Below are 25,065 nucleotides of genomic sequence, written 5' to 3'. Positions count from 1 at the left end.
TGTATTTTAGGTACGTAGTGTAAATGGAGGTGGAGAGATATTTGGGACAAGTACGTAGTAGGAAGCTATATATAGGTAAGAAGAAGAATGAAGAATGTGGATGCAAGAAATTATTTCAACATATATATATGGGGACCGGAGCCCACCATGCATGCATGTTCTGGGTTTTGAAAATTAGCTAGGAATATATGTATGTAGCTGCTTAAAACTGTATAAAACAAACACCCCACTCAACTCATCTATTATACATGCATGTTATTGTTGTTGTCTGCTACTGCAAAATTTTGGACCACCAAAGGCATCTTTTCAGCTGTATTGTAATTAATTGTGATGAGCATGCACAACCTATATATAATCCATACAATTAAGAAGGTAGCTAGAGGCAATTAGGCAGCGCCCAGGTATAGTGCTGCTAATTCAAATGGAAATATTAAATGAAAAATGCAACTCATGAGTTTGTGGAACCTAGCCAGCTACTATTCATTAATTCTTTGAAAAATCCTTGTCCATGGATCTTCAATGGATCTTCTTCATCATCCTACCTACCTACCTACTGCACGCACCATATTATACTTTTGTCATATATATCAATATCAATATCAATATCTATATACATACTTGTGCATCCATATATATATATATACACATATACAACACATCCAAATTGTTAGACTATCTATAAAACATAATTCCAACTCAAGTTTGGCTAATAATTACTCCATCCACCTCAAAATAATACCATATATTTTCAGTTAACCTTAATTAATTAGGGTTTCATTTGGAATGACACAGAAATGAAAAAGCAAAGGCAATGAGTTCACATGACCAATGTTTCCCTCATTTACTACATATAACTACTGCAAAAATGGTCCTTCATTTCAGATGTTGACTGCACATGATTACACAACCTCTCATCACTTTCTATTCTTACGCCCATAACAACTACAATCAAACAATTATATACATATTTATATCTATTTACAGTAACCACTAATAATATTATTTCTCAATCCAATTACATTCACAAAATTAAACGGCTTTGATGTAATATATTTATCATGCGATTGATGTATAATTATCATAATTAATGTGAGTGGATAAGAGTTTTTGGAGAGTGGAAGAGAGAGCATAGTAGTTACCAAATTTCTAGCATGTAGGTAGGTATGGTAATGGTAATGGTAATGGTAATGGTAATGGAAATGGTAGGTTTTTAGCAAGTGAAGTGGTAAAGGTAAAGTGGGTAAAGCCCATTTTCACTAGTTTTTGCAATCATTTCTGCCCCTTCCTTATCAGATGGCAGTGCAACGTTATGACTAGACAGACATGTTTTTGCAGATGGCAATTACTAAAGTCAGTTCTTGAAAGCAGAACTATGCAGAAAATAAAAAGAAAGAAAATGCACTTTGTGGGCCTTTCGTACTTTACCTATTCATCAACCACTATATCTTTTTGGCATTATTTGAACCCCTGTGGTCCCTTGTACAAATATGTATCTATCCTCCATATTTTTATTTTTTTTATCTTCTTTTCCTATTATTTTATTTCCTCCACATAAATATATATACCTTCACAATATTATTATTTATTTATTTTTTTTTTTTTTTGGGATGGGGGGCGGCGGCAGGGGCAAGTCGGGTTAATTCGACTAATGGGCCTGGTCCTTGATTTTGATTTATTTAGTGTATGGCCTTAGGACTCATCGGGAAATATGTTTGGGCTGATGCCCATATGAAGGCATTATGATTTGGGCTACTTACAAGAAATTGGAATATGATTCTGAATTAGCCCATAAGGAGACTCATGTGAGAAACTCAATCAAATTGGGCCTAAGCGCCCATATGTCCGTTTTGCTGAAACCATAAAAGCGTCGTCGTTTCAACGGTTTGGTGAACAGGTGAAGGATCGCATCAGTTTTTAGTGGTAAATGAATACATTTTCCCGTGTGGGATGGTCGAAATTTTGAGGTAACTTCTTTCTCGTGTTTTGTAATTTCCTTTTATTCAATTCTTGTATTTGTTTATTGATTTTATTGTTGCTTAGGTGCTCGAATTTCAGTGATGAAGGATAAGAATCATGCTACGACGTCTTTGCTGAAGCGAATTTTGGTCAATTGTTCAGCTCAGGTTTGTTTCTATTGACTTTTCTTATTCGTTGCTTCGTTAAATTCTTGGTTGTTTTGTTTACTAGGTAATAAAGGATAATTAGATGTGTTTGATAGTTTTGGTTATATTGGTAAGAGGAAGATCGAAAGAGGATCTATTGGCTGTGTTTGAATGGGGAAAAATAAGCAAAACAACCCAGAAAAATGTTTTTGCGGAACTGTATGAAAATAATTTGGTCTCCGTCCCATAAAAAGAATCCATTTCTATTTCTGTTTTTTTTTTTTTTTTGGTTAAAAAACTTTGGTTATACCTGAAAAGCAAGCATACCTTCAATTTTAGTATGGTGATTTTGAAGTTAAAATTTGACATAATGCAGTACATAAAGAAATCTTTCCATATCTTTTTCCTGGGAAGCTTGGCTCAACAATGGATTTCCATAGACGCGGATCAATTTCCTTGAAAAATAAAGCCTTCAAAGTTTAGACATTTTTTTTCATTGTAATGTAACAAAAGGAAGGGTGATTTTGAACAAAGGAGGTCTAAATCTGACTTCTCTTATTCGTAGGAAAATTCAATTACAATCATGCTGATAGATAGACACATTGTCTTACTCCATGAACTAAAAGGAAACTAACTCTAGCCGGCATCTTTTTGTTGTGCATTATCTCATTCTTCTTTTAGAAATTTGTATATTTATGGTCTTCTCTCTGTATTATTTATGTTATATGGGTTTGTCCAGTAAATGCAAACATATATCTGGAGATTTTGAATCCATTTGATTTGTTTGGCAGGCCAAACAATACGGTAGCTGTGTTTCCTCGAGGGTTCCAGAAGTTGAGCATGACATGTGTTTAAAAGAATTCCTTCTGTTGAAAAGCTGCATGCAGAACGTGGTATGAGAAGTTTAAGCATCCATTTATTCCTCTGATAGGAAATGTACCTTGAGTTCCTATTTCCTCTTCCTTTTCTCTTCACCCTTTTCCACATTTTCCTTGTCTGACACAGTATAATTGTTGTCACTTTTCAGCTGCGAGGGAAGATTTGACTTTTAAGAAAATAGACCAATTGGGCAATAAAGACTTCAGTTGCTCGGTACAGCTTAGTTCATCTGGGATTGTTTCATTCATATATGTTCTTAGTTGTTGGAGAATGAAGACCTTATCTGGATTGATTTCTTGTTAATTTCCATATTAGCAAGTCTAGCTGATTCTTGATTTCTCTCATTCCCCAGATTTCATTTTATTGAAGCTTTTCTAGGGTGGCAAGCTCTTCGTGCCAAAACTTTTAGTTGCATAATCGAGGAAGAGAAATTAAGCAACATGATCGGAGAAGCATCTTCTTCTAGTCATTCTTGCTTCAGTGGATCTAATGCACTGTCACATGTTTACATACAATACCCACCTTTAAGATGCGATATTCCTGGATCAAGGAGGTTGTTTTATGATGACGGGAATAAACTAATTCTCTCATTAACATCTAACCAGGTAATATGCTTGTCAGAATGTGGATTCAATCATTTATGGGATAGGCTAATATTGAGCGTGATTTAGAATTTCTATGTTTCAACTGTATTTTGCCATTTGTAGGTTTTTTCATGGAAAACTGCTCCATATAACCCTTATGCTGCTCCTTCATCTGATCCAATAAGCGAAGGACCTGTGCTTTCTATCCGATATTCATTAGATCTCAAACTTCTGGCTATCCAGCGATCAAGTCATGAGATCCAGATCTGGAACAAAGAGACTGGGGATACATGCAGTCAAAAGTGTAGGCCTGAGTCAGAAAGTATTCTGGGATTCTTTTGGACAGACTGTCCAACTTGTGATATCGTGTTTGTGAAAACCAGGTAACCACTTAAAATACTGTCTTTGAAAATTCTTGTTCATATGTTCGCTGATGGTACTAAGTTCAAGTGTGCACAATCATATTGTTCAGTAGAGATCGTGAGGAACATTGGGGACAATATCATTCAAATTTGCCCATGGAGCTTGCTAATTTTGTGCCATTAATGCTCTTGAAGGACCATCTAGTTGTAGACACAAGTCTATAAGGGCTGAGGCAGCACCTAATGGGCCCATTGGCCCAGTGGGCATGTGAAGGGATTTGGGGCTCACTTCTCTTTGAGCAAAGCAATCGTTCAGGCACCTCCCTCCATCATCCAGAGAACTTCTTAGCCTAGGGCATTAACATTTTGCACCTCCTAGACAAGAAGTGTTTTTTCTTAACTCTTATTCATCCTTGCATTATATTTTTTTGCATGCCTCTGCTCTTAAGAATTATTGAGTTTATTAACTTTTTTGAAGCTTAAAGAATTGTGTTTTAAATAAAGAAGCAAAGTAAAGTAACAGAGTTTGTAAGTTTTTTCATCACTCTGGCACACATGTCATCCTTGCATTTGAAGTTGCTATCAGCATTGTCATCAGGATATAGCTGTTTCTGAAGTTAGCTCGTTTTCTGGAGTGTTTTCCGGAAATAATGGAGTAGAATCAGTATCTTATAAGTGGAACTTTTCATTTCTGTGTTTAGCTAAGTGCTATCTCTAGGCAGGATGTCTATACCTGGCTGCAAAAATGTCTGTGATGTCTGTATCTGTTTTTCTTTATTTTCCTAAAGCTGTATTTGACCGCAGTGGGCTGGAGTTATTCTCATGCAATGCTGGATCAAGGTCTCTCCATTTAGTTGAGACAAAGAAATTGAACATTAGTTGGTTTATCTACACCCATGAAAGCAGATTGGTGCTGCTTGCCTCAGGAATGCAGTGCAAGAGTTTTACAGGTTACCAGGTAGGAGATTTGGGACCCAAAATTGCCTATCTTTTCCATATCTACATCTGCAGATACTTTGAGTGAATAATCATGTTAGTAATGATGTTCTGCTATTTCTAATTAGTTTGAGAGTTTATCCTGATATCTTTGCAATTTTACACCTTGTTGCTGGGAGTGATCTTTAACATCTGTTGTGGAAATGAATAAGGTGGCATATGAAATAACGGAAAGCTCTCTTGTTGATTTCTTAAAAGATCCAGGATGAGAGAAAAGCTATTTCAGTTTTGGAACCTCAATCTGGTCTTGATTAACGTCATATGTTATAATTATCCCTTTGTCATAAACATGGCTGAGTCTGTTTCTGCTTACAGCTCTTTACTTTCAGTGAATCATGCAACTTTAATTACGTGAAAGTTGCTTTATAGTGGACTTATCTTGATTATGACAAATAAATCTGGCAATTTTTCCTTTAGCTCTCATCTGCTGGAATAGTCCGCTTACCCAGGTTTGAGATGGTGATGGCAAAATCTGAGGCGAACGATAAGCCCATTCTTGCCGCTGAAGATGTACACATTATCACTGTGTATGTTCTTTTTTTCTTTTCCCATTTAAAATTTATATTAACTCATGGATGCAGTTCAAGATGTTATACTATTAATAGCTTTAATCAATTTACAGGTATGGCAGGATTTATTGCCTGCAGTTTGATAGAGTTGCAATGCTACTTCACTCATATAGATTCTATCGAGATGCTGTAGTACCACAGGCAAGTTTTTTGCTGAATAGACATGTTACTTAAATAATGTATGAATGTTGTCTTACAAGTTACATGTTACCTGAAAAAGGCAAGACTTTGGTTTTGCATCAGGACTTGTCCCTTTGCATTTGAGATTTACACAGGAAAGCAAAATGAAAGAGGAATACACGAACATAGTTTTCTTTGCTTAATCCTTCTCTAACGAAATAAAATAAGAGCGTCTCCACCTATAACTGGATCTCTGTTAAAATGATATGAAATATGTGTTGGTTGGCATTAGTTTCTTATAAAGAGCAATTTCCTTTGGGTTTCCTTGAAAAGCAAAAATAGGAAACAGTTATCTTTTGCTGTTTTTCTGGCAGAAATGGACCTCTACTGAGAAGCTTTCAGACATTTCTGGAGGACAAATATCTCAATTTACAACAATATATATATATATATATATATGTGATGGAAATAAACTGAAGAAGTTTTTTGAAATTGTTGGTCTTCTGGAGAGCATCTTTACATTGTTCTTTTCAACTGTTTAATCAATCAACTGGAGTTTGTATTGTTGATTCCTTAGAATTCTTAACATCAAAAAAGCATCTAATGGAGAACAAACTCATCAAAATTTGAAAAATCTTCAAATTAGTTCTACTTTGCATTTATATGTTGATATTGATGCATCTAGATTTGGATGCATCTTAACATTTGACCTGTGTGCAGAATTCCTGCCTATTTCTGTTCTGCTGTAACGATCTTTTGTGTGTTCCAGGGTTCTCTGCCAATTTACTCGAATAGAATTGCTGTGAGTGTGGTTGACAATATTTTGCTAGTTCATCAAGTGGAAGCAAAGGTTGTCATTATATACGATATGTTTGCAGATTCACAAGCACCGATTTCTGCTCCACTTCCACTGTTGTTGAGAGGTTTTTCTAGAGCTAATGCTGCTTCCTCTCAAATCACTTTGAAAACTTCTGGAGCTTCAGAGTCAAAAGATCTGAGTGACACTGAAGTAACTATCTATGGAGACCAGTGGAATTTTCTTGTGCCTGATCTTGTGTGTGATGTTTCTAATGGGTTTTTGTGGAAAATCAATGTGGATTTGGAGGCAAGTCTTGAATCTGAAAGCACAATGTAGATTTATAATGTTTTTAATTTCTCAGATTCTATCCATCTACTGCAGGCAATTTCGGCAAGTAGCTCAGAAGTTCCACTGATCCTTGAGTTCTTGCAAAGAAGGAAACTGGAAGCAGACAAGGTAAGAATACAGCTATATGAGTTCATTTGTGGCCTCTGGACTGCTCTGGACTGTGCACTTGTACCTCAAGAAAACACATTTGGTTGATCACATGAATGCTGACTAAACCTTGCTGCTGAAAGTGCCACTCAAGGAAGAACATTCCTGGCATTAGTTGAAACCAGCTAATGTCATATCATGTCATTGTTTTGCGTTGTGTTGCTCTTACTCAGTAATTAGAATGACATTATTATGATTGTCCAGTTGAAGAGAATGTCTTTTGATTACATTGTTCCGGTGATCATTATGATGCTTGCCGTATAAATTTCTGTCATCTTGGTTGTTTCAGGCTAGAAACTTGTGCTTGGGGATCATTCGCACTATTATTTTGGAACGAAAGCCCGTCCCCATGGTTTCCAGGGCTATAGATATTTTACTCACAGCATACTCGCATGCAATTAAAACAGGCAGTTATTACAAGAGAATCATAGCAGAAGAAACTTCAGCTTCTGGTGCTTCCAATCTAAGTCGGCCCAGTGTAGTTGTCAATGAGTCCATCATTGGGGTTGATGCATCTGGAAAGTTCAGCAGGCAAGAACCTGAAAGTGGCACAGAGAATGAATCTTACAGATCTAATTTGAGAACTTCAGACTCTGATGGTAGTCTGAAGATGAACTCCCAAAATCCTGATGAACCAATTGGTAGAACAGAGAGGGGGTACTTGTTGGAGCCTGATGCAGCAGGTGGCGAAGTTCCCCCAACTGGGCAATCTCGAATTCTTGGGCCTACTAGTAATAACCAGTTAAATTCTAATGCTTCTGAGAGGCACCAACCCCAAGTGACTGCTTCAGCCGCAGCTTCACCTGCTGATTTATATGGCACTGTGTTTGCTCCAGTTGACGAAGAGATGGGAGGAGATGGATCTTACTTGACGGCTATCCTTGTTGAGTTTCTCCGAAGGTATTAGTTAGTAAAGCCACTCCTTCCCGAATTCTCACTTTCAGCCTGGAAGTATTCCCCATAAGGCTAATGAGAAGCATGCATTAGTGTTTTGTGTCAGAAACTCCTTTCAGAAAGGATGCTCTGTAGCAGTGAATTATTACTCTTCTGCTTTTATTGTGTTCTTCCCCTCATGAATGTTGGTTCAACCATTGCCTTCTTATTGTTACATTAGCAGCTCTTATGTCATCCATTTGTTAGCTGAGGGTGTTGATCTTGTCTGCTCTATTGTCTTATAGATCTGTCGTTGTCTCTATCATTGCAGTGCTAGCTTGGAAAAGTTAAAGGTGAATCCTAATATCTATGTCTTGATGGTACAAATACTCGCACGGGATGAGCGTTATGCCGAACTTGGTTTATTTGTTATGAATAAGGTAACTTTTTGTATTTTTGGAAAGAGACTAAACTCGAGTATTTGTACAACTAGTAAACTGAAGGTTTCATTATGACATGACTAAAGACTCGTAACTAGATGCTGTATATTGCAGATTATTGAGCCTTCAAAAGAAGTGGCACTGCAACTACTGGAATCTGGCCGTCAGAATCTTCAAATCAGGAAGTTGGGCCTGGGTATGCTAAGACAGCTCTCCTTGCATCATGACTATGTTTTGCTGCTTGTACAAGATGGTTATTATCTTGAAGCTCTACGCTATGCAAGGAAGCATCAGGTAATATTTTGCTACCCAAATCGTCTTACATGTGAACGTACTGTCAGAAACTGCCATCTGCATCATCATGTCTCACGAAAGAGTTATTCCACTAAAAAGTTCTGGCATGCTTATAATAAGCTGAAAATTCTAAGTTTCAAATAAATTGTATAGGATTATATCTCTGGCTCACTTTGAGTTCTTGTTGAGGCAATTATGAAATGCATTTTCTCCTTGAAGAGTAAAGAGTTGCCTTTATGATCTTCTCAAATGCCTTTCAATATTGAGGACTTCCTCATCCCACATTTTCTTCTCTCCCCCATGCCAACCACCCCCGCCAACAAAGAAAAAGAAAGAAGGATGAGGAATAGACTTGTGAAGTGAAAGGGTATTTTGTATGAAGGCATATTCAGGCAAACATTATGCTCTAGTTATATTTAGCAATAATGAATTTTGTTTGTTTTTAGGTGGACTGCTCTACATTATGCATTTTTGCTGTCTCTGCCACTTTTTGTTTGCTTCTAGATGTAGTCATAGTTTCATGAGTCAACAAATAAAAGGCCCATGTCCTGAACCTTTCTTCTTCGATTCACCTTCTGTCACTAGTCTGGTGTTGTCAATCTACATTCCAATCCAAACGAACGATTACTTCTACTCCAGTAATTTTTTTCTCAGTAAATATAAATCATATCTTAACTTCCATGTTCAAATAAATTCCTGGTTTGCCTAATATTTTACTTGTACATAATTCCGGGTGGATTTCAGGTCAATACAGTGCGGCCCTCTTTGTTTCTTGAAGCAGCTCACGCTTCTAAGGATCCACTACATGTGGCTGTGGTTCTAAGATTCTTTTCTGATTTCTTTCCTGGCTTTAAGAGCACCACTGATCACCACATGTACCATCGCATTGTTGCTGAGATGAATTCATGAATTGCCGCCTGCGTTGTTGTGGAAATTTTTGACATAGAATCCGAAGCGATCAGTGGAATATGAGAAAGTTTGTGTTCCTTGTCCCAAAGTTGCTTTCTTTTTCTCTCTTGTACCTTCATTTTCACATCTGCTTTTGGATTGATAAAGCGTGGTAAGGTACTAAAGAGTTGTAGATGCACATGCTCTCTATCTGATGTTATCTCCCACGAATATTTTAACTAGTAAGTCAACTTTACTCCTCCCTTGTCACTGCAAGAAAAATTTGGTTTTAGCAACATCTGCAGCAAAGACAAGACAGCGTCAATTCATATGTGAATTCTGGGTTCTGCTGAAGAGAAAATCTGATGGAAACAAATTTTTATGTTTTTTTCCTTTTTCATTTTCACTATTCGCTCAGAAATTCCAGTGACGTTGGAAACTTGTGGATATTTGACAAGTGGAGCATTGATGTCTCTGGGTCTGGGGCGTCTATCTATTTGGATAATGTGCCTATGGTCCTACTGTAATGTTTATTTGTGCCATGAATATCCAGCTATTTAAATATGTTTCATGTCAAACTTATCCGAAATTTACAAAAATTGTTTCAGGAAAACTTGAAGCCGGTACACGCAATAAACCTTAACCAATGCAAGCACTTTGAGATTCAACAATTAGAATGTTGGATTGATTATTTGGGGATCGCCTAATAAACTTACAAATCTGTCTTAAGGCAGTCCAGATTGGGGTGTTGTTCTGGAGTTCACTTCACTTTTCCTTTTCTTGTCACCTTAATTCTTCTCCTTTCCTGAATTAAATAAATATTTATAATCAAATTATTCCCAAAGTATGGGTGCAAATTAAGAAATGTAGGTTTGCCCACTCCCACCCATAATAGTTTGGGTAAATTACAACATGTTTGTCTTAATTACAAATACTTTTTTATTGATTGAAAAATTATAAATATCTTCTTGAAATTATAAATATCCTAATAAATATCTCTATAATGAAAATTATAAATATCCTAATTAATATCCCTTTAATGAATTGTCACAAGTTGGGGTATATATAATTTTTTGGGAAAATTATTTTAGTCCGTTAAGTATGCCTAATTTTAATTTTAGTCCGATAACGATGTCTATTTTTGTTTAGGTCCAGTAACTTACGGAATTGCTTACTTTTAGTCCTCTGGTAGATTTTCTGCAATTTTACCCCTATGCAACTTTTGAATGACAGTTTTCGTCCATATGTTCTTATAGGGGTAAAATTTTCCGAAAATTTGCTAGATGACTAAAAATAAGCAATTTCATAATTTATTGGATCTAAACAAAAATGAATATAATTATTGGACTAAAATTAAAATTAGGCATACTTAGCTGACTAAAATAATAATTCTCCCTAATTTTTTATATAATAAAAAGATATTTATAATTATGACAAATTTCAAAAGAGTTGGACGTAGTTTACCCTAAAATTTTTGTAACCTTTAGGTTTGCAACTCTTGGAAATTATTGTTGGGCTTGGTTAATTTGGAGCCGTATAAAGGAATTTCACATTCTTTAATGTTAATATAGAATCTTAGTCATTTTGTATAGTTAATAGCTAGAATCTTGGTTTGTTGAATAAAATTTGCTTTACTCTGCTGGAGTTGGTGCAATTATTAATTATAACAACCTATAAAAAAATAAAAGAATAGGTGGGATTCCAAATAATGGATGAGGTTGAGGAGAAACTCACATCAACATCAAGACAGTTAGGTGTTTTATATTTCCAAATATCGGCTCTTCTTAATTTATTATTTAATTCTGTCATTGATTATCTTTTTTTCTTTTAAGTTTTATGGAGTTGGTACATATTCTTAATCATGCTATCTTACAAAACTACTTAATTTTTTACTTATATAAGTAATTCCAAAAATTTGGCATAAGAAACGGGTAATAGTTTAGTTTTAACCACTAAAATGATGGTAGTAATTTAGGCATATTAGATGATTGATAGAGATGATACACTCACTTTGTATATATAATTGATGATAAAGATGGTTAGGTGAGAAAACCCCTCTTTTCCAAACAATTGTAATTCTTTGTTTTTGTTTTTTTCTTTCTTTTTATACATGAGTTGAGTGTTTCTTTGAGGAAAGGGCTATGGCGCATAAGATCCTTCAAGATTGATAAATCAAAAATATTCCAACTCTTTTACTCTTTCCCCCAAAAGTTGCCTTTTTCTTTATTTTATTTTGAGTATCTTCAATTTTATTTGTACATATAATATTATATTTTTATTTCATAAAAAGTCAGCTTGTCATATTATGTCCCCTTTTACTAGACAATGAAAAATAGTTTGACAAGTATGTTTTTAGTAGATTAAGCTGCAAATTTTTACTAAAATTGGGCATTTGAGTTAAACAAATATGAGTTTTCTGAAAAACTTGTAGGATCTCAAAATAAAATATTTCGAATCTTATAATTTTTTTTTCTAAAAATACCAAACACAATCTTTTTTATCCAAACTATTTAAATATTTATTTTTAAAATAAAATCGATCATCTTTAAGTTATTCAAATAAATTTAGTCAAAAACCCTCCTAACCCAACAATATTATTTTTTAGTGCAACATCAAATTATAATTTCACTTGATGTAGTAGCAGGTAATAAGTCAAATATTTGTTAGTTTTGTATTTCAGTATTAATTAATATTAATACTTATTAGAATATGTTTGGATTAAATAATAAAATTGTTGACATATAAATAAATATACTTTTAATATAAATAAATATATTTTAGTTTAAATATTATTTAAAAATTACAAACTGAAAATAAAACTATAAACAAGTGAAGGTTATTAGAATATTTCCATAAGGATGACACGTTTGGTTTGAATGAAATGTATATTTTCTGTGTGGTACAGTATACAAATGAGGCAATACTTATTTGGGTGTACATGAATACACACGTACACAACTCCATCGGCAGTTTTAGTCACGCACTAGTGGTGTCCCCTTTTTGTCCCCTCCTTTTTCGGTAACTCTTTCTCTCTCTCTGCTTTCTTATTTTCTTTAATCTTTTATTGCACACAAATCTGCCTTTCTCCTAACTTCCTTTTTGTTTAATTAAATTAAAATGAAAATTTGACCAATGAGGAGAGTCAGAAGTTGAACTGCTTCAGCTGCTGAGCACTGCCTGCCTTTCATAAAAGGGCATCGCTTCCAAGGCAAGCAAATATACCAAAATCCCCAAATAATCATTTTTACTCTACAAATGTGAATGTCAATGTTCATCATTGCTCATAATGATTGCGATAATCATCATATTTCTCACCCAATCTTTTCAGAAGATCTGATTTCTATATTTTGTTTTGTACATTTGGATTCAGTATTTTTATGTGAATTCACTGTCGTTTTATGTGTACGAATGAATGTTTGGTACTGAGCTGAGGAGAAGTACTCATTTTAGGTATTTCTTCTTTCCGAATCTTAATGTTCAAAATGTGCGGTGATGCGTATGTCTGATATTTGTTTTGAGCTGCATTGTTTGTTCTGGCAAGCATGATTTTCTATCTTAAAATTTCGAGGAATTTCCTCCTCTCAACTTCTTCTCTTCTTTTTATCTACTTTCACGTTGTTGCTGGTTTATAACAATTTAGTTAGTTTTGTTGATTTCATTCTCATTTTTGTTCTGGTAAAGGTAAAATTAATGGCTTCCAGACAAGGATTAAAGTCGAGCAAACCTAGTCCAAAAGCAGTAGCAGCAGTCAGTACTAATTCGCCGACGTCATCAACCACGTCATCCTCTCGTCAATTTCTGGAGCCCTCTATAGACGGCCTGAGTTCTCCGGCGTCTTCCTCTGCTCCAAGTAAACCTCAATACTCTTACTCGGAAAGTGTGTCCTTGGATGTTGAGAGATCTAAAGAGAATGTTACAGTCACAGTGCGGTTTCGCCCACTCAGGTAATTGAAAAACAAAACTGCAAGACTGAGTTAATCTGTTCGGATTTGGGTAAATTCTATGATCGATGTTTTTATGTGCAGTCCGAGGGAAATTCGACAAGGAGAGGAGATTGCATGGTATGCAGATGGGGATACTATTGTGAGGAATGAGCATAATCCGTCAATTGCTTACGCATACGGTATAATATTGTAGTTGGATTATTACATCATTATTTGATCACCATATTGTATGAGGAAAAAGCCAGCCATGGGGCCAAAATACACTAAGAATATGTCTAAAGATTTTTCTTATGTCAAGTTAAAGTGATTTGAAATGAGTTGAGTTGCTTTATTCATCAGTAAAAAAAAATGAGTTCTTTAATGTTCATGCTTATATTCATATCTGCTGATGGATTATGAATCATTTCAGTTATGATTCTGTCACCACAAATGGCTTATATCTGTTATTTGGACCTTTTGGTTGCTAGGTCACTCAGACAGGCAATGTTTGTTTTGCTTCAACAATGTAGTCTATAGGTTCTTGTCTGTGCATAATCATAGTGGAAATGTAGAATATAGTGCTCGTTCCTTATCTTTATAGCATGTGCGATTTAAACATCAAATTTCTTTAATTATACTTAAATTGCATTACAATGTTTAGATCGAGTATTTGGGCCTACGACCACAACAAGGCATGTCTATGACGTTGCTGCACAGCATGTTGTTAATGGTGCAATGGAAGGAATCAACGGTATGTAATTGTCTGGTTCAAATCCATTAGATTTTTATTTACATATCTATTGGATATTGAGTTATTGACCTCGACATAGGTATACTTGTGAAAGCTAGTAAACCAGAACTAGCAAGCTAACATTCAACAAAAGGAAAATAACCATTATAGTTGAATGATTTCAAATATAAACCATTTTTTGACTTTTTTGTTTTTTTTGGCTTTGGCTATATATTGACTGCCTGATGTGGACCTCAAAATGTGCCATATATTAATCACATTGCATGATGGAGGCCTGGCCAAATATAATCCTTATCAATTTGGTATTGCCTATCTAAAAATGGTGATGGGTCTTGCCTGAACATAACAGTAAGAAAAGAAATGCTTTCATGAAAGAGATAATGAGTCTCTTGACTGTCCCTACTCATTATTTCCTTTTTGTGATTTTGTCTTCATAAAGTAGCACATTACCTTTGCATTGCCCATTTTCATTCTTTCCCTCCTTCTCCCCAATTTTAGGTACAATATTTGCATATGGTGTTACTAGCAGTGGGAAGACTCACACCATGCATGTAAGACAATTTTCTTCCTGGTTTCTTTCTGTCCTCCATATTTGACATAATGTGATATATGATTAAGCTTGAAAGTCTTGGTATGATTTTTCTTTCTCCTAAATTGGTTTACTCTTTCGTGTTGGTTTAACTTCTTGAGTTGATAGTATTATGTTATGTCCTAAAGAATGAATTAATCAACCAGCTTTCATTAACAGGATTCAGGAACCTCTTTCATGTTGTTTTAACTTCTTGAGTTGATAGTATTATGTTATGTCTTAAAGAATCAAATTAATCAATCAGCTTTCAATCACAAAGAAACAATCAAAACACGGGTCCCCAGTCAAACTAACTTGATGTACCTAACTGAATTACTTCCTGACACACAAAATATCAAATGTTTGTAGTAGCTAAAGTGAGGCAAACAGATGCAAAACCTCTTTAAGCATTTGAGAAAGGATCGCTAGCGTCATGAACGTTGTGTCTTAAAGTATAAACTGCATGCGTTGTTAGGCCTACTAATTCTCCTTCCAGATACTTAGGCTTGTGTGCTTATTTGATTGAGGTGCTCTCATTTTTTAATTGCGGAAGCTCTTTGTTCCACAATACTTTCAGAAACTAAGTAATTTGATATGGTTGCTCTTTTTCTTCACCATAGGGTGATCAGAGATCTCCTGGTATCATTCCGTTGGCTGTGAAAGATGCTTTCAGTATTATTCAGGAGGTACTTGAATTGACTTGGCTTGTAATGCATTCTTGAAGTAGTATATCGTGAAAATAAATGGCTATTGTATGTATGCTTCAGACTCCAAGTCGGGAATTTCTCCTTCGTGTCTCTTATTTGGAAATCTACAATGAGGTCAGACTCTAATCCGATTCCAGCTTCTCCACTTAATGAATCTGGTTCCTCGTGCTCAATTTTTTGCGTTAACACATGAGTGTTGTTATGAAGCAAGTCTATTTGAATAGTTTGGACTGATACCAGATATTAGAATATAATTGGAGTGGTTAAGTGCGTGTTCGAATTTCTTTATACTAGTGATTCTCTTCCTTCAAGCAAATCTTCTTTGGATACACCAGAATTATACCAGATATCAGAGCATATCAGTGGTTAAGGGCCAAGCTACCGATCTTCAACCATCAATCACATGAATACATTAATTTCATGGTCTGACTTGGCAGTTATCCTTTTAAAAGTTTTGCAGTATATGCTGCTTCTGGCTTTCATGTTTCCCTTTTTCCCACTGTCCACTTTATAGTTATAAAGTAGTGTCTGTCAGGATCCATACTGCTTTGCTCTTGTCAATCATATCCTGGACATGGTCAGTTTTTTGGGCACCATTTCACATAGCATTCATCCACCCTAAATCTCGTTTTGCACTTGTGCGCAGCTGCTGCCTGAGATTTTCAGCTTTGGGTTTTTTCTTCTCTGGATAGATAGCTAGTATTTGTGATACTAGTACCCTTCTTTTCTTTCTATATTTAAATTTATCTTGCGAAATAAAGAACTGTCTTCATTGCTCCTTAATGCTACTCGGCTTTCAGGTTGTTAATGATTTGTTGAATCCAGCTGGACAAAATTTAAGAATTAGAGAAGACGCACAGGTGATACTTTCATTTATTTTGTTGATTCATATCCTTTAATAAAGTTCAGGACTTATTTACATGAACTGTCTCATGTTTTCTCTGGTAAATCAAGGTTGTCATTCTGCATTATTCTGCCTCTCTTTCTTTTACAAGAAACAAACTGGATCTCTTTATTGAGGAACAGTTGATCCACTGTCTTGATAGTTTTCTTCAAGGATGGTGAAAATCATTAATGCAGTCCTATCATGAGATTCAAAACTAGAAAACTTTGACTATTGAAGTTTATGTTGATTTTGTTTTGGAGTTTGAATGAGGCCACAAACTTGTCATGTCATGGTAGCTGAATATGTATCTTTATCGTCTATCACCACAATTATGCTTGCTGTGGTATGAAACATTTGAAAGATAAAATTAGTGGTTTCTTGTGTTGGGTAAGTTTCTTGGAATAATCTTCAAACTACAAGTCACAAGATTAGACCTAATTTATCATCAGCTTTTGCTGACTTTAAGTGAAGAGTTAACAATTAAGGGCTGTTGATGTGATTTTTTTACATCATTACCCATTTTCTTACGTACTTTTCACTTATAAATGTCTGGGAGAAGAGCATTCAGGATAAGTTCCGCCAAGCTACATCTATCCTAAATCAGATGATGGGAGTAACATTACTTTCAAATTCTATTAAGAGAAGGAATGGACTGTTATGGAGGCAGGATTTGAATAAGTTGGAATAGAGCTTCACAAAGAAAATTTGGATGAGAACTACTTTTATGCATCTCTATATTACCCCGGGGGGGGGGGGGGTTCTAAGATCATCCGTCTGGCAGAGGTCCAGTAGACTGCGGAGTGGGTGGAAGCTTTATTTGTGCAATTGGGGAGGCTGACTTGGAATAATCAGGCCTGGACTAGTAGGGGTGTTCAATAGATTAAACATTAAACCAAACATAAATTTTGGTATACCAAAAATTCAATAGGCCAAAATGCTATATCGAATACCAGGCAGAATCAAATTGGCTTGGTTTTGATAATTACTGAACTCTTTCTGGTATTCCAATAAACCGAATCTTTTGTTAAAAAATATAAAAAATGTTAAAATTAAATATTAAAAATGACGATTACTTTTCTTATTTATTAATTTTTAATAAGTAAAATAATTAATGTACATATATGTAAATATGTATATAAAAATAATCAGTATTCATATGGTTCGGTAAACCAACACTAAAAATCGACATTGAATTGAATACTGAATTTTTGAATAATCAAAAGCCAAATACTAAACCGAAATTTTTAGTTCGGTTTTATCATGTACCAATTTTTCAGTTTCAGTTCAGTTCAGCCTCGTTGCTGGATTGTGAACAACCCTAATGTGATGTTTAGATAGTTGGTCGTGAGCTTGGCCACATATGGTGGAAGGCAACATCTTGTAGAAATTATGAAAGAGAAAAGACTAAATCCAGAGTGGAAGGTCCTATGAGGGTGGGTTGAACTGTCCTTTTGGAGTTGCATGTATCATGAAAGTTCTCATTCAGGACTTGTTCACAGCTTAAGAACAGTTTATTGGAAGCAAAAGAAATTAATATATAGAAGTAAACTGCTACTTTAAAAAGTTTATGCAGGCAGAATATATTTTATCCTTCACACCTTTTTTTTTCAGTCAGTTTTCGGTTTAGAGGACTTTGCTAGCACGGTTAGTAATTTGTTCCCACTTACCTGATTCTTAGCAGGGAACATTTGTTGAAGGAGTGAAGGAGGAGGTCGTATTATCCCCAGCCCATGCGCTCTCCCTTATTGCAGCGGGAGAAGGTAAAAGTGGCAGCCTGCATGCGAGCCTCGTCTAGGGGCCTGCTGTGCCAAAAGTGAACAAGACCCCATCAATCTCCTTCCTCTTTTTGCCCTCATCTTCTGTATCATATCAAGCTGTTTTCCCTAAATGATGATTCTGCTCCTTCGTACTATAACAAGTTTATGCATTGCATTAAATGAACCCATTCTGGTATTGATTGCTAAATTTATGGGACATTTTGTTCTGTTCCTGGTTATGACTTTATGCTAAAAGATTATGATGTTCTTCTGCTGTTACTTTCATTTTGAAGTGCTTCTACAAGATCTATTACTGAGCGGCTCATGATGGCCTCAAAGCTGGATTAGGATTATTGTTTTTCTTGTTCTTATTACAACCATGAGCTCCATCATAATATCATTATCTATATTCTATGGTTACTGTCAATCTAGCTATCGACTACTTTTATCATCATTTGTTTGATGCCAAAAGAATTACATATTCATTGGATGAAATTGCATGATTAATAATTTTTTCCTCAACACCCATTCTTTATGCACAAATATTTGATGGTTTGTGTTGCATGCTGCAGAGCACAGACATGTAGGTTCGACAAACTTCAATTTACAAAGCAGTAGAAGTCATACAATCTTCACACTGGTATTTGGTTATTATTGTTGACTTGAAATATGTTAAATGCAATTCCCTAGAGCTGTTTTCCTTGTATTTTCATAATTAAACTGGCAGTACGATTAACATTTTTGCTCTGCAGACCATAGAGAGTAGCCCTTATGGTGCAAACAGTGAAGGTGAAGCTGTTACTTTGTCACAGCTGGTATTTATTATACTCATTTACATCTTCTGCTTCCTTTAGCTCTCATGAATATGATATTAAGATTTCAGAACATTTTGATCCCTGCCTTGATGTTAACTGCTTAGATAACATCTTAACCTTCATGTTTTGAATCATACTTGCAGAACCTAATTGACTTGGCAGGTTCTGAGAGCTCAAGGGCGGGAACAACAGGCCTGCGCAGAAAAGAAGGATCCTATATCAATAAGAGCTTGTTAACTCTAGGAACCGTGAGGCCCAAATCATTGAGATTGTATTTCACTTTGATACTTGCACTTAATAAACTTTGTTATTGAAAAGTGAACAAATCTTCCTCTCACCGTCCCCTACTATACACACATACATATGGGGTGAGCAGATGTATGATCAATCACTAGTTTGCATTCACACACAGGTCTAAGGAGTTGTGCATATGTTTCAACTTGTCTCTATTGTTCTAGCACTGAACTAATAAGTTTATTCAACAATTTTCACAGCAGTGAATGATGATATGGTTATTTGATACTTATCATTTATTCACAGGCAACGCCATTTGAGGCTTTAATCTTCCCCTATTCCTTGTTTGGGTAATCAACTAGTGTTTCCTAATGATCATGTGCTCTGTGGTACCAATAGGTTATTGCGAAATTGACGGATGGGAAATCTGCACACATACCTTACAGGGACTCCAAATTGACGAGGCTTCTCCAGTCCTCACTTAGTGGTCATGGACGTGTATCTGTAAGAGTTCAAACCTTTACTTTATGCATACTTTTGAGTTTGACAGTCAAAGTTGTTTAACTGTCCTGGCTTTCTATTTTCAAAAGAATAATTGCAAGTCGAACATTTTCTAAACTTAACAAAGTCATGCATCGTCGGTATATCTTGTTTGGTGGCAAGCTTTGTCACTTAAACTTGGTGATCATTGATTTCTGTAGCTTCAAAAGAAAATACAGTCTTATTTCTGTACATGTTTGAACTCAGCTGATCTGCACTGTTACACCATCATCAAGTAATTCTGAGGAGACACATAACACATTGAAGTTTGCGCACCGGGCAAAACATATTGAAATTCAAGCAGCACAAAACAAGGTAAGCTTGGTAGAGATATCCATAACAAAATGCGGTTTTTGGCTTTCCCACTGAAGCAATCCTGTCAATCTGCAGATAATCGATGAAAAATCACTAATCAAGAAATACCAAAATGAAATTCGGTGTTTGAAGGAAGAGTTGGAACAACTGAAAAAAGGCATTGTTACAGTTCCACATATGAAAGATACCAGTAATGGCAGCGATATTCTGCTCCTCAAACAGAAGGTGTTTCCTCTCAACATTGAAGGTTTCATCTTGAATTGCATTTTTACAATCTGTTAGAAACAGGTAGAGCATGATTGCTGCATTCCTTACTACGAAGTGTATGCTTGTAATTATGTGGTGATTGTACTTTCTTTGCACAAGTCCTTCGTCAATACTTTACTTGTACAAGTCTTTCATCAATAGTTAGCCCAATCTATGCACCAACTTGTGGTGGGATATATTTGATGACTGAGGGGGACCTTTTGTTTGAAAATCCTATGTGTATGGACTCAAATTTTAGATTTATTTTCTATTGAGAACTCATCATCTTCATATTTTCTTTTTCTCCCCTTTTCCTTTTCACATGTCCAACTTATCACCAGAACTTCAGCCAAAATACGGCCTAACCGTAAATCCAGAATCAGCCATATATGATATAACTGCCAATCCTTGTCTCAATCTTATTGGAGTTTGATGAAGGATTTGATCATTTACTCCAAATACATGCCATTTGATTAGGTATCGAACTTTTGGGGCCTTGATCATTGCTATATGTTATGCGAGGCTTGCAACAATCCATCAGATTTTAGTGAAGCAGATGGCTTTTTATAAAATAACTCCTTTGACATAAACTGATCCTGGGAAAAAGTTTAGAATTTCTAAGTGACTTAATATATTCTTGCTGCTGCTGAAGTGCTCTCCTGTGTGTGTTATTCCAATTTTGGTGGTTTTTAGAAACTATGGCTGTGTCTGGTTCATTCCTTGAGTGAGAGCCACTTCTTATTGTCACGTCATTTTACTGGCATTTTAATGGTACTATTAATTTTCAACTATTTCTTCCCTCAAGGTGTAAATATTTTTGTGTTTGGTCCTCACCACAATAGTTCATCCATAACTATAATTTATGGAATTACCCATAGCCTTTATCATGTATTAACTTGTTAGAGTACTGTGGTTGTCTGACTCCTAAAGCTAGAAGATGGTCAAGTGCGACTGCAGTCAAGACTGGAACAAGAAGAAGAAGCTAAAGCTGCTTTGATGGGCAGAATACAGAGGCTGACAAAACTAATTCTTGTATCCACGAAAGCTTCACCATCATCAAGATTTCCCCATCGCCCAGGACTCAGGAGAAGACATTCCTTTGGAGAAGAAGAGGTTTTTTTCAACATTTCATCTAACTCCCACTTCCCCTCCTCTCCCGACCCCCATGATCTCCACAACATATCAGTGGGTCCACAGTGGACTGTGCACAAAAGAGGTGGAGATCACCCTGGACTTGCCAGCCCTTGGTCCACCAAGATTCTTCTGTCTGGTTGTGTGTGGGTGGATGGACTTTTGAGTCTGCCTTTTTGTGATAAGTCATTCTAATGGCTATCTGCTTCCTCCCTTTGATGTGATGACAGCTTGCTTATCTTCCACATAGAAGAAGAGACCTCGTCTTGGAAGATGAAAATATGGACCTGTACGTTTCTCTTGATGGCAGTACTGAAACTGTAGATGACAAATTAAGAGAAGAGAAAAGGACCAAAAAGAATGGATTACTGAGCTGGTTAAAATTACGGGTGTGTAAGATGTCATTTACTTCCATTCTTTTAGCATTTTAAGTGAGTTAGCTTTACTTTCCTTCTTTCTTTCTTCTTTCTTATTCAAACTTTTTCTCTTATTTTCTGTTCCTAATAAAAGGAGTTAGTTATAATGGTCCTGCTACTATGAAAAATATGCTAGATGCGCTCAATTGGGTGAAATTTTTGAATTAGATCGTGCGACCTATGGTGCCTCACAGACTGACCTTAGTTTTTCTGGGTTACTAGAGAAGAGATGGTGGTTTAGGGACCGTGGCAAGCTCTAGCGACAAATCTAGTGGAGTCAAATCAACAAGTAGTCCTTCAACTCCTCAAGCTGATAGCACAAATACTCACATGGAAGCAAGACATTCACATTCTTTACTCGAAACCACTCCATCTGCCGACAGTTTAGCTGATGTGAAACATAATAAAGAGGTGTTCGAGCCCGAGGATAATTATTTGGGACAAGAGACTCCATTGGTATGCATATGGAATTCCCATGCATTTTCTGAACTCTCGTGTACTTTCTTCTTGTGAAGCTCTTTTGTTTATATCATGCAAACAACTCTCTATTGTGCTTGCATGGCTTATAAAGTTCTCTTTCATTTTATTAAAAAGACATGCCTCTGCTCGTGTGCAGTTGAGTTAATTACTTCTTATGTGCTTTTGTCATTGTATAATGTCCATCAGATCAGCATAAAGAGTATGGATGAAATTGACCTTCTGAGGGAGCAGCATAAAATTTTGTCTGGGGAAGTGGCACTTCACATGAGTGCCCTGAAACGATTGTTGGAAGAGGCTGCACAAGATCCTGAGAAGGATCATATCCAAGTATCTTTCTTTATCCTGAGTCTTCTGTGTTTCAAAGTTCATGGATATCCTAAAGTATACCTTTTTCATCTTTCTTCTTTGAGGTGGAGATAAGACATTTGAGAGAAGAAATTCAAAATAAAAACAATCAAATTGCTTCACTTGGAAAGCAAATTGCGGATTCCATCATTCCTCATGGTGAAAAGGACAAACTGGAAGAATCACAAGTAATTTAAGATTTTCTTTCTTTTCTATCAAGTACTTCAGTGTTTAAATTCAAATTTCTATAATAACTCTTGTTTCAAACTGCAGTCGGTGGCTGAACTAATGGCGCATTTGAATGAGAAGTCTTTTGAACTTGAGGTAATGTAACTTGGATGTGTGGACCCAAATCTTTTATAAAATTGGGGGATTTCGATTTCTGACGTCATTTACAAAGTTGGATTTCCTTTTCAATTTTTTGGCATTGGAGCTACAAGATTAGAAAGTTTGAAATTTTGTCGTTCAGAATTCAAATAGAATTGATACATCCTCATCGATCATCATTGCCTGAGCTTAGCCATCCTTTATCATGGACATGGTTATTATGTTGATTCTGTTGAAACAGTTACTCTTAGGTCAGAGGAGGTGAAATCAAAATTAAACTCCTTTTATGATACTTCCCAAGAAATCTTTGTCATATTCTTTTTTGCAGGTTAAAGCTGCTGATAACCGGATAATCCAGGAACAGCTGAACCAAAAGGTGCAACCCTGTTTCAGCTATATTTACCACACAGCATTTACTTACTCATCATTTGGATTAAACATTTACTGACAATGATTATTATTAGATCTTGGAATGTGAGGAATTGCAAGCAACAATTGTCTCATTACGACAACAGCTCTCAGATACCGTTGCACAGAGAAACTTCAGTCCATTAACAAGCCATTTACAAGGTTTCTCTGAAACTAGAAGTTTGCATGGGGGCTTTCAAGTCGGCAAAGAAAGTGCAGTGCTAAAGGATTCAAATGATACCTCACTTCTGCAAGCTAAGGTTCAATGCTCTGTCTCCCTTTTTCTGAAGTTTAGCTCCTTAGTGAAAATTATGTAGCAGCAGAACTCATGTACTGCACTGCTATGGTACCACAAAATTGGTGTTTTGAAGTAGGCTGAGAAATAGAACCCCAAAAACGAGCAAACAAAGTGACAAGTAGATCACGGGGTTGTGTGTGTGTGTGTGTGTGTGTGTGTGAGAGAGAGAGAGAGAGAGAGAGAGAGAGAGAGAAAGAGAGAGATGAGCTCTTTATCTTCATAACCTGGCTTTCACATATCAGAGGAGCATTGTTCTTGTCATTTAGTGACTTAGTTCAACATTTTCTTGGAAATTTGTTGGGTTTCTCTCAAATTGGAAATTTAAAGGACAGAGGCAGTCTGGGCACTTGCTGCCATCCAATTTCTTCCCTCCATATCTGAGAAAGTGAAGATTGCCTACTGTATATTAGCTAATGGGTAGGCATATGCATCACTGCAAGCTGATCTTATGCTTTTACCTCTACTAGGCAAGTGAGACTGAAGAACTAAGAAAGAAATTAGCTGAAGTAACCGAGTCAAAGGAGGAGCTAGAACTACGGAACAAGAAACTTGCGGAAGAAAGTTCATATGCTAAGGGATTAGCGTCAGCTGCAGCAGTTGAACTGAAGGCTCTGTCAGAGGAAGTTGCAAAGCTAATGAACCACAATGAAAGATTAGCGGCTGAGCTGGAAGCACAGAAAAAATTGCCAGCTCAGCGACGTACCACCATTCAAAGCAGGAACGGGCGGAAAGATGGTTATTCCAAAAAGCATGATCCAGGCGTCTTATCCTCAGAGATCAAGAGAGAACTGGCCCTGAGTCGTGAAAGAGAGCATTCATATGAAGTTGCACTGACCGAAAGGGATCAAATTGAAGCTGAACTGCAAAGAAAAGTTGAAGAGTCGAAACAAAGAGAGGCTTACCTAGAGAATGAACTCGCAAACATGTGGATACTTGTGGCGAAGCTTAAAAAGTCTCAGGGAGTTGATGCTGATGAATTTACAACCGAGAATGGGAAGACTGGTGACATTTGAGTTTCTGTATAATCCAGTTCAAATTAAAGGATCCCAGTAGTTAGCTTTTGTAACTGGTAGTAGGAGACAAATTTTTGGTTGTGTAGTGCTAGTTGGTTTGGTTTGGGTTGAGTAACGTGGGGGTGGCTTCTATATCAGTTTCTTGCCTGGCTTTCTTATCTGGTTTCTCGAACGATTGTAAAAATTTCAGTTGTTTATCCAATTGTAACAAAAAATATATTAGTACCAAATGTTAATCGGTGATGTAGATGTACATAGCATCAGACACTGTTCCAACTCCAATCTGGTTTGTGGTTTGTGAAAGGGTTATTGCTTTCAGTTAGTGCCTTGTAAATTCTTGTTATATTGAAGCCTGGGAGTGGGATCTATTGTTTTGTTAATATGCAGATGATGAAGTATAAAAGGTGAAAAGAAGGGGGTGGGTTGACTTGACCATTATCTGATATGACGCCTATGTATCTTGCATAGAGATAGAGACTGATGTTATTTCAATTGAGTATGAAT

The 25,065-nt window shown here is 36.1% G+C and overlaps 2 protein-coding genes across 4 annotated transcripts; both read left to right on the top strand.

The window, feature by feature from the left end:
• Positions 1–1,827: 1,827 nt before the first annotated feature.
• On the top strand, positions 1,828–9,965 carry LOC105159652 (C18orf8). 2 transcript variants are annotated; one of them, XM_088879815.1, is made up of 15 exons: positions 1,832–1,964; positions 2,041–2,123; positions 2,894–2,995; positions 3,130–3,194; positions 3,334–3,586; positions 3,689–3,948; positions 4,732–4,885; positions 5,341–5,450; positions 5,546–5,633; positions 6,382–6,717; positions 6,793–6,867; positions 7,196–7,806; positions 8,111–8,219; positions 8,334–8,513; positions 9,258–9,965. In XM_088879815.1, exons 5-15 carry the CDS (start codon positions 3,422–3,424, stop codon positions 9,420–9,422), a joined length of 2,253 nt encoding a protein of 750 aa, XP_088735941.1. In that variant the 5' UTR covers positions 1,832–1,964; positions 2,041–2,123; positions 2,894–2,995; positions 3,130–3,194; positions 3,334–3,421; the 3' UTR covers positions 9,423–9,965. The 2 variants fall into 2 exon arrangements, with proteins under 2 accessions (XP_088735942.1, XP_088735941.1); XM_088879816.1 differs by lacking the exon at positions 9,258–9,965 and having other exon boundaries at positions 1,828–1,964; positions 8,318–8,478.
• A 2,493-nt stretch (positions 9,966–12,458) lies between these two features.
• LOC105159650 (P-loop containing nucleoside triphosphate hydrolases superfamily protein) lies at positions 12,459–24,883 on the top strand. Of its 2 annotated transcripts, none has more exons than XM_011076779.3 (24): positions 12,459–12,609; positions 13,083–13,345; positions 13,427–13,524; positions 13,986–14,075; positions 14,574–14,626; positions 15,264–15,329; positions 15,411–15,464; positions 16,151–16,210; positions 17,918–17,996; positions 18,566–18,633; positions 18,746–18,808; positions 18,952–19,056; positions 19,442–19,546; positions 19,790–19,897; positions 19,973–20,122; positions 21,074–21,256; positions 21,505–21,663; positions 21,913–22,146; positions 22,357–22,497; positions 22,581–22,703; positions 22,789–22,839; positions 23,171–23,218; positions 23,307–23,510; positions 24,016–24,883. In XM_011076779.3, exons 2-24 carry the CDS (start codon positions 13,092–13,094, stop codon positions 24,559–24,561), a joined length of 3,042 nt encoding a protein of 1,013 aa, XP_011075081.1. In that variant the 5' UTR covers positions 12,459–12,609; positions 13,083–13,091; the 3' UTR covers positions 24,562–24,883. The 2 variants fall into 2 exon arrangements, with proteins under 2 accessions (XP_011075081.1, XP_011075080.1); XM_011076778.3 differs by lacking the exon at positions 12,459–12,609 and adding an exon at positions 12,616–12,851.
• The last annotated feature ends 182 nt before the right edge of the window (positions 24,884–25,065 follow it).

The sequence above is a fragment of the Sesamum indicum genome, linkage group LG4 (assembly GCF_026168435.1).
Source record: "Sesamum indicum cultivar Baizhima isolate 11 linkage group LG4, ASM2616843v1, whole genome shotgun sequence".
Classification (NCBI taxonomy): domain Eukaryota; kingdom Viridiplantae; phylum Streptophyta; class Magnoliopsida; order Lamiales; family Pedaliaceae; genus Sesamum; species Sesamum indicum.
The sequence above is the reverse complement of the archived record's forward strand: the minus strand, read 5'-3'. Positions and strand labels throughout refer to the sequence as shown.

What these genes read in the sequence shown, in the direction of transcription:
- LOC105159652 (XM_088879815.1), top strand. Translation starts at nt 3,422, where the DNA reads ATGATCGGAGAAGCATCTTCTTCTAGTCATTCTTGCTTCAGTGGATCT. An exon ending in TCTCATTAACATCTAACCAG is followed by an intron (nt 3,587 to 3,688) that starts GTAATATGCTTG and finishes TGCCATTTGTAG; the next exon opens with GTTTTTTCATGGAAAACTGC. An exon ending in GTTTATTTGTTATGAATAAG is followed by an intron (nt 8,220 to 8,333) that starts GTAACTTTTTGT and finishes TGTATATTGCAG; the next exon opens with ATTATTGAGCCTTCAAAAGA.
- LOC105159650 (XM_011076779.3), top strand. Translation starts at nt 13,092, where the DNA reads ATGGCTTCCAGACAAGGATTAAAGTCGAGCAAACCTAGTCCAAAAGCA. An exon ending in GTGCGGTTTCGCCCACTCAG is followed by an intron (nt 13,346 to 13,426) that starts GTAATTGAAAAA and finishes TTTTATGTGCAG; the next exon opens with TCCGAGGGAAATTCGACAAG. An exon ending in AGGAACAGCTGAACCAAAAG is followed by an intron (nt 23,219 to 23,306) that starts GTGCAACCCTGT and finishes GATTATTATTAG; the next exon opens with ATCTTGGAATGTGAGGAATT.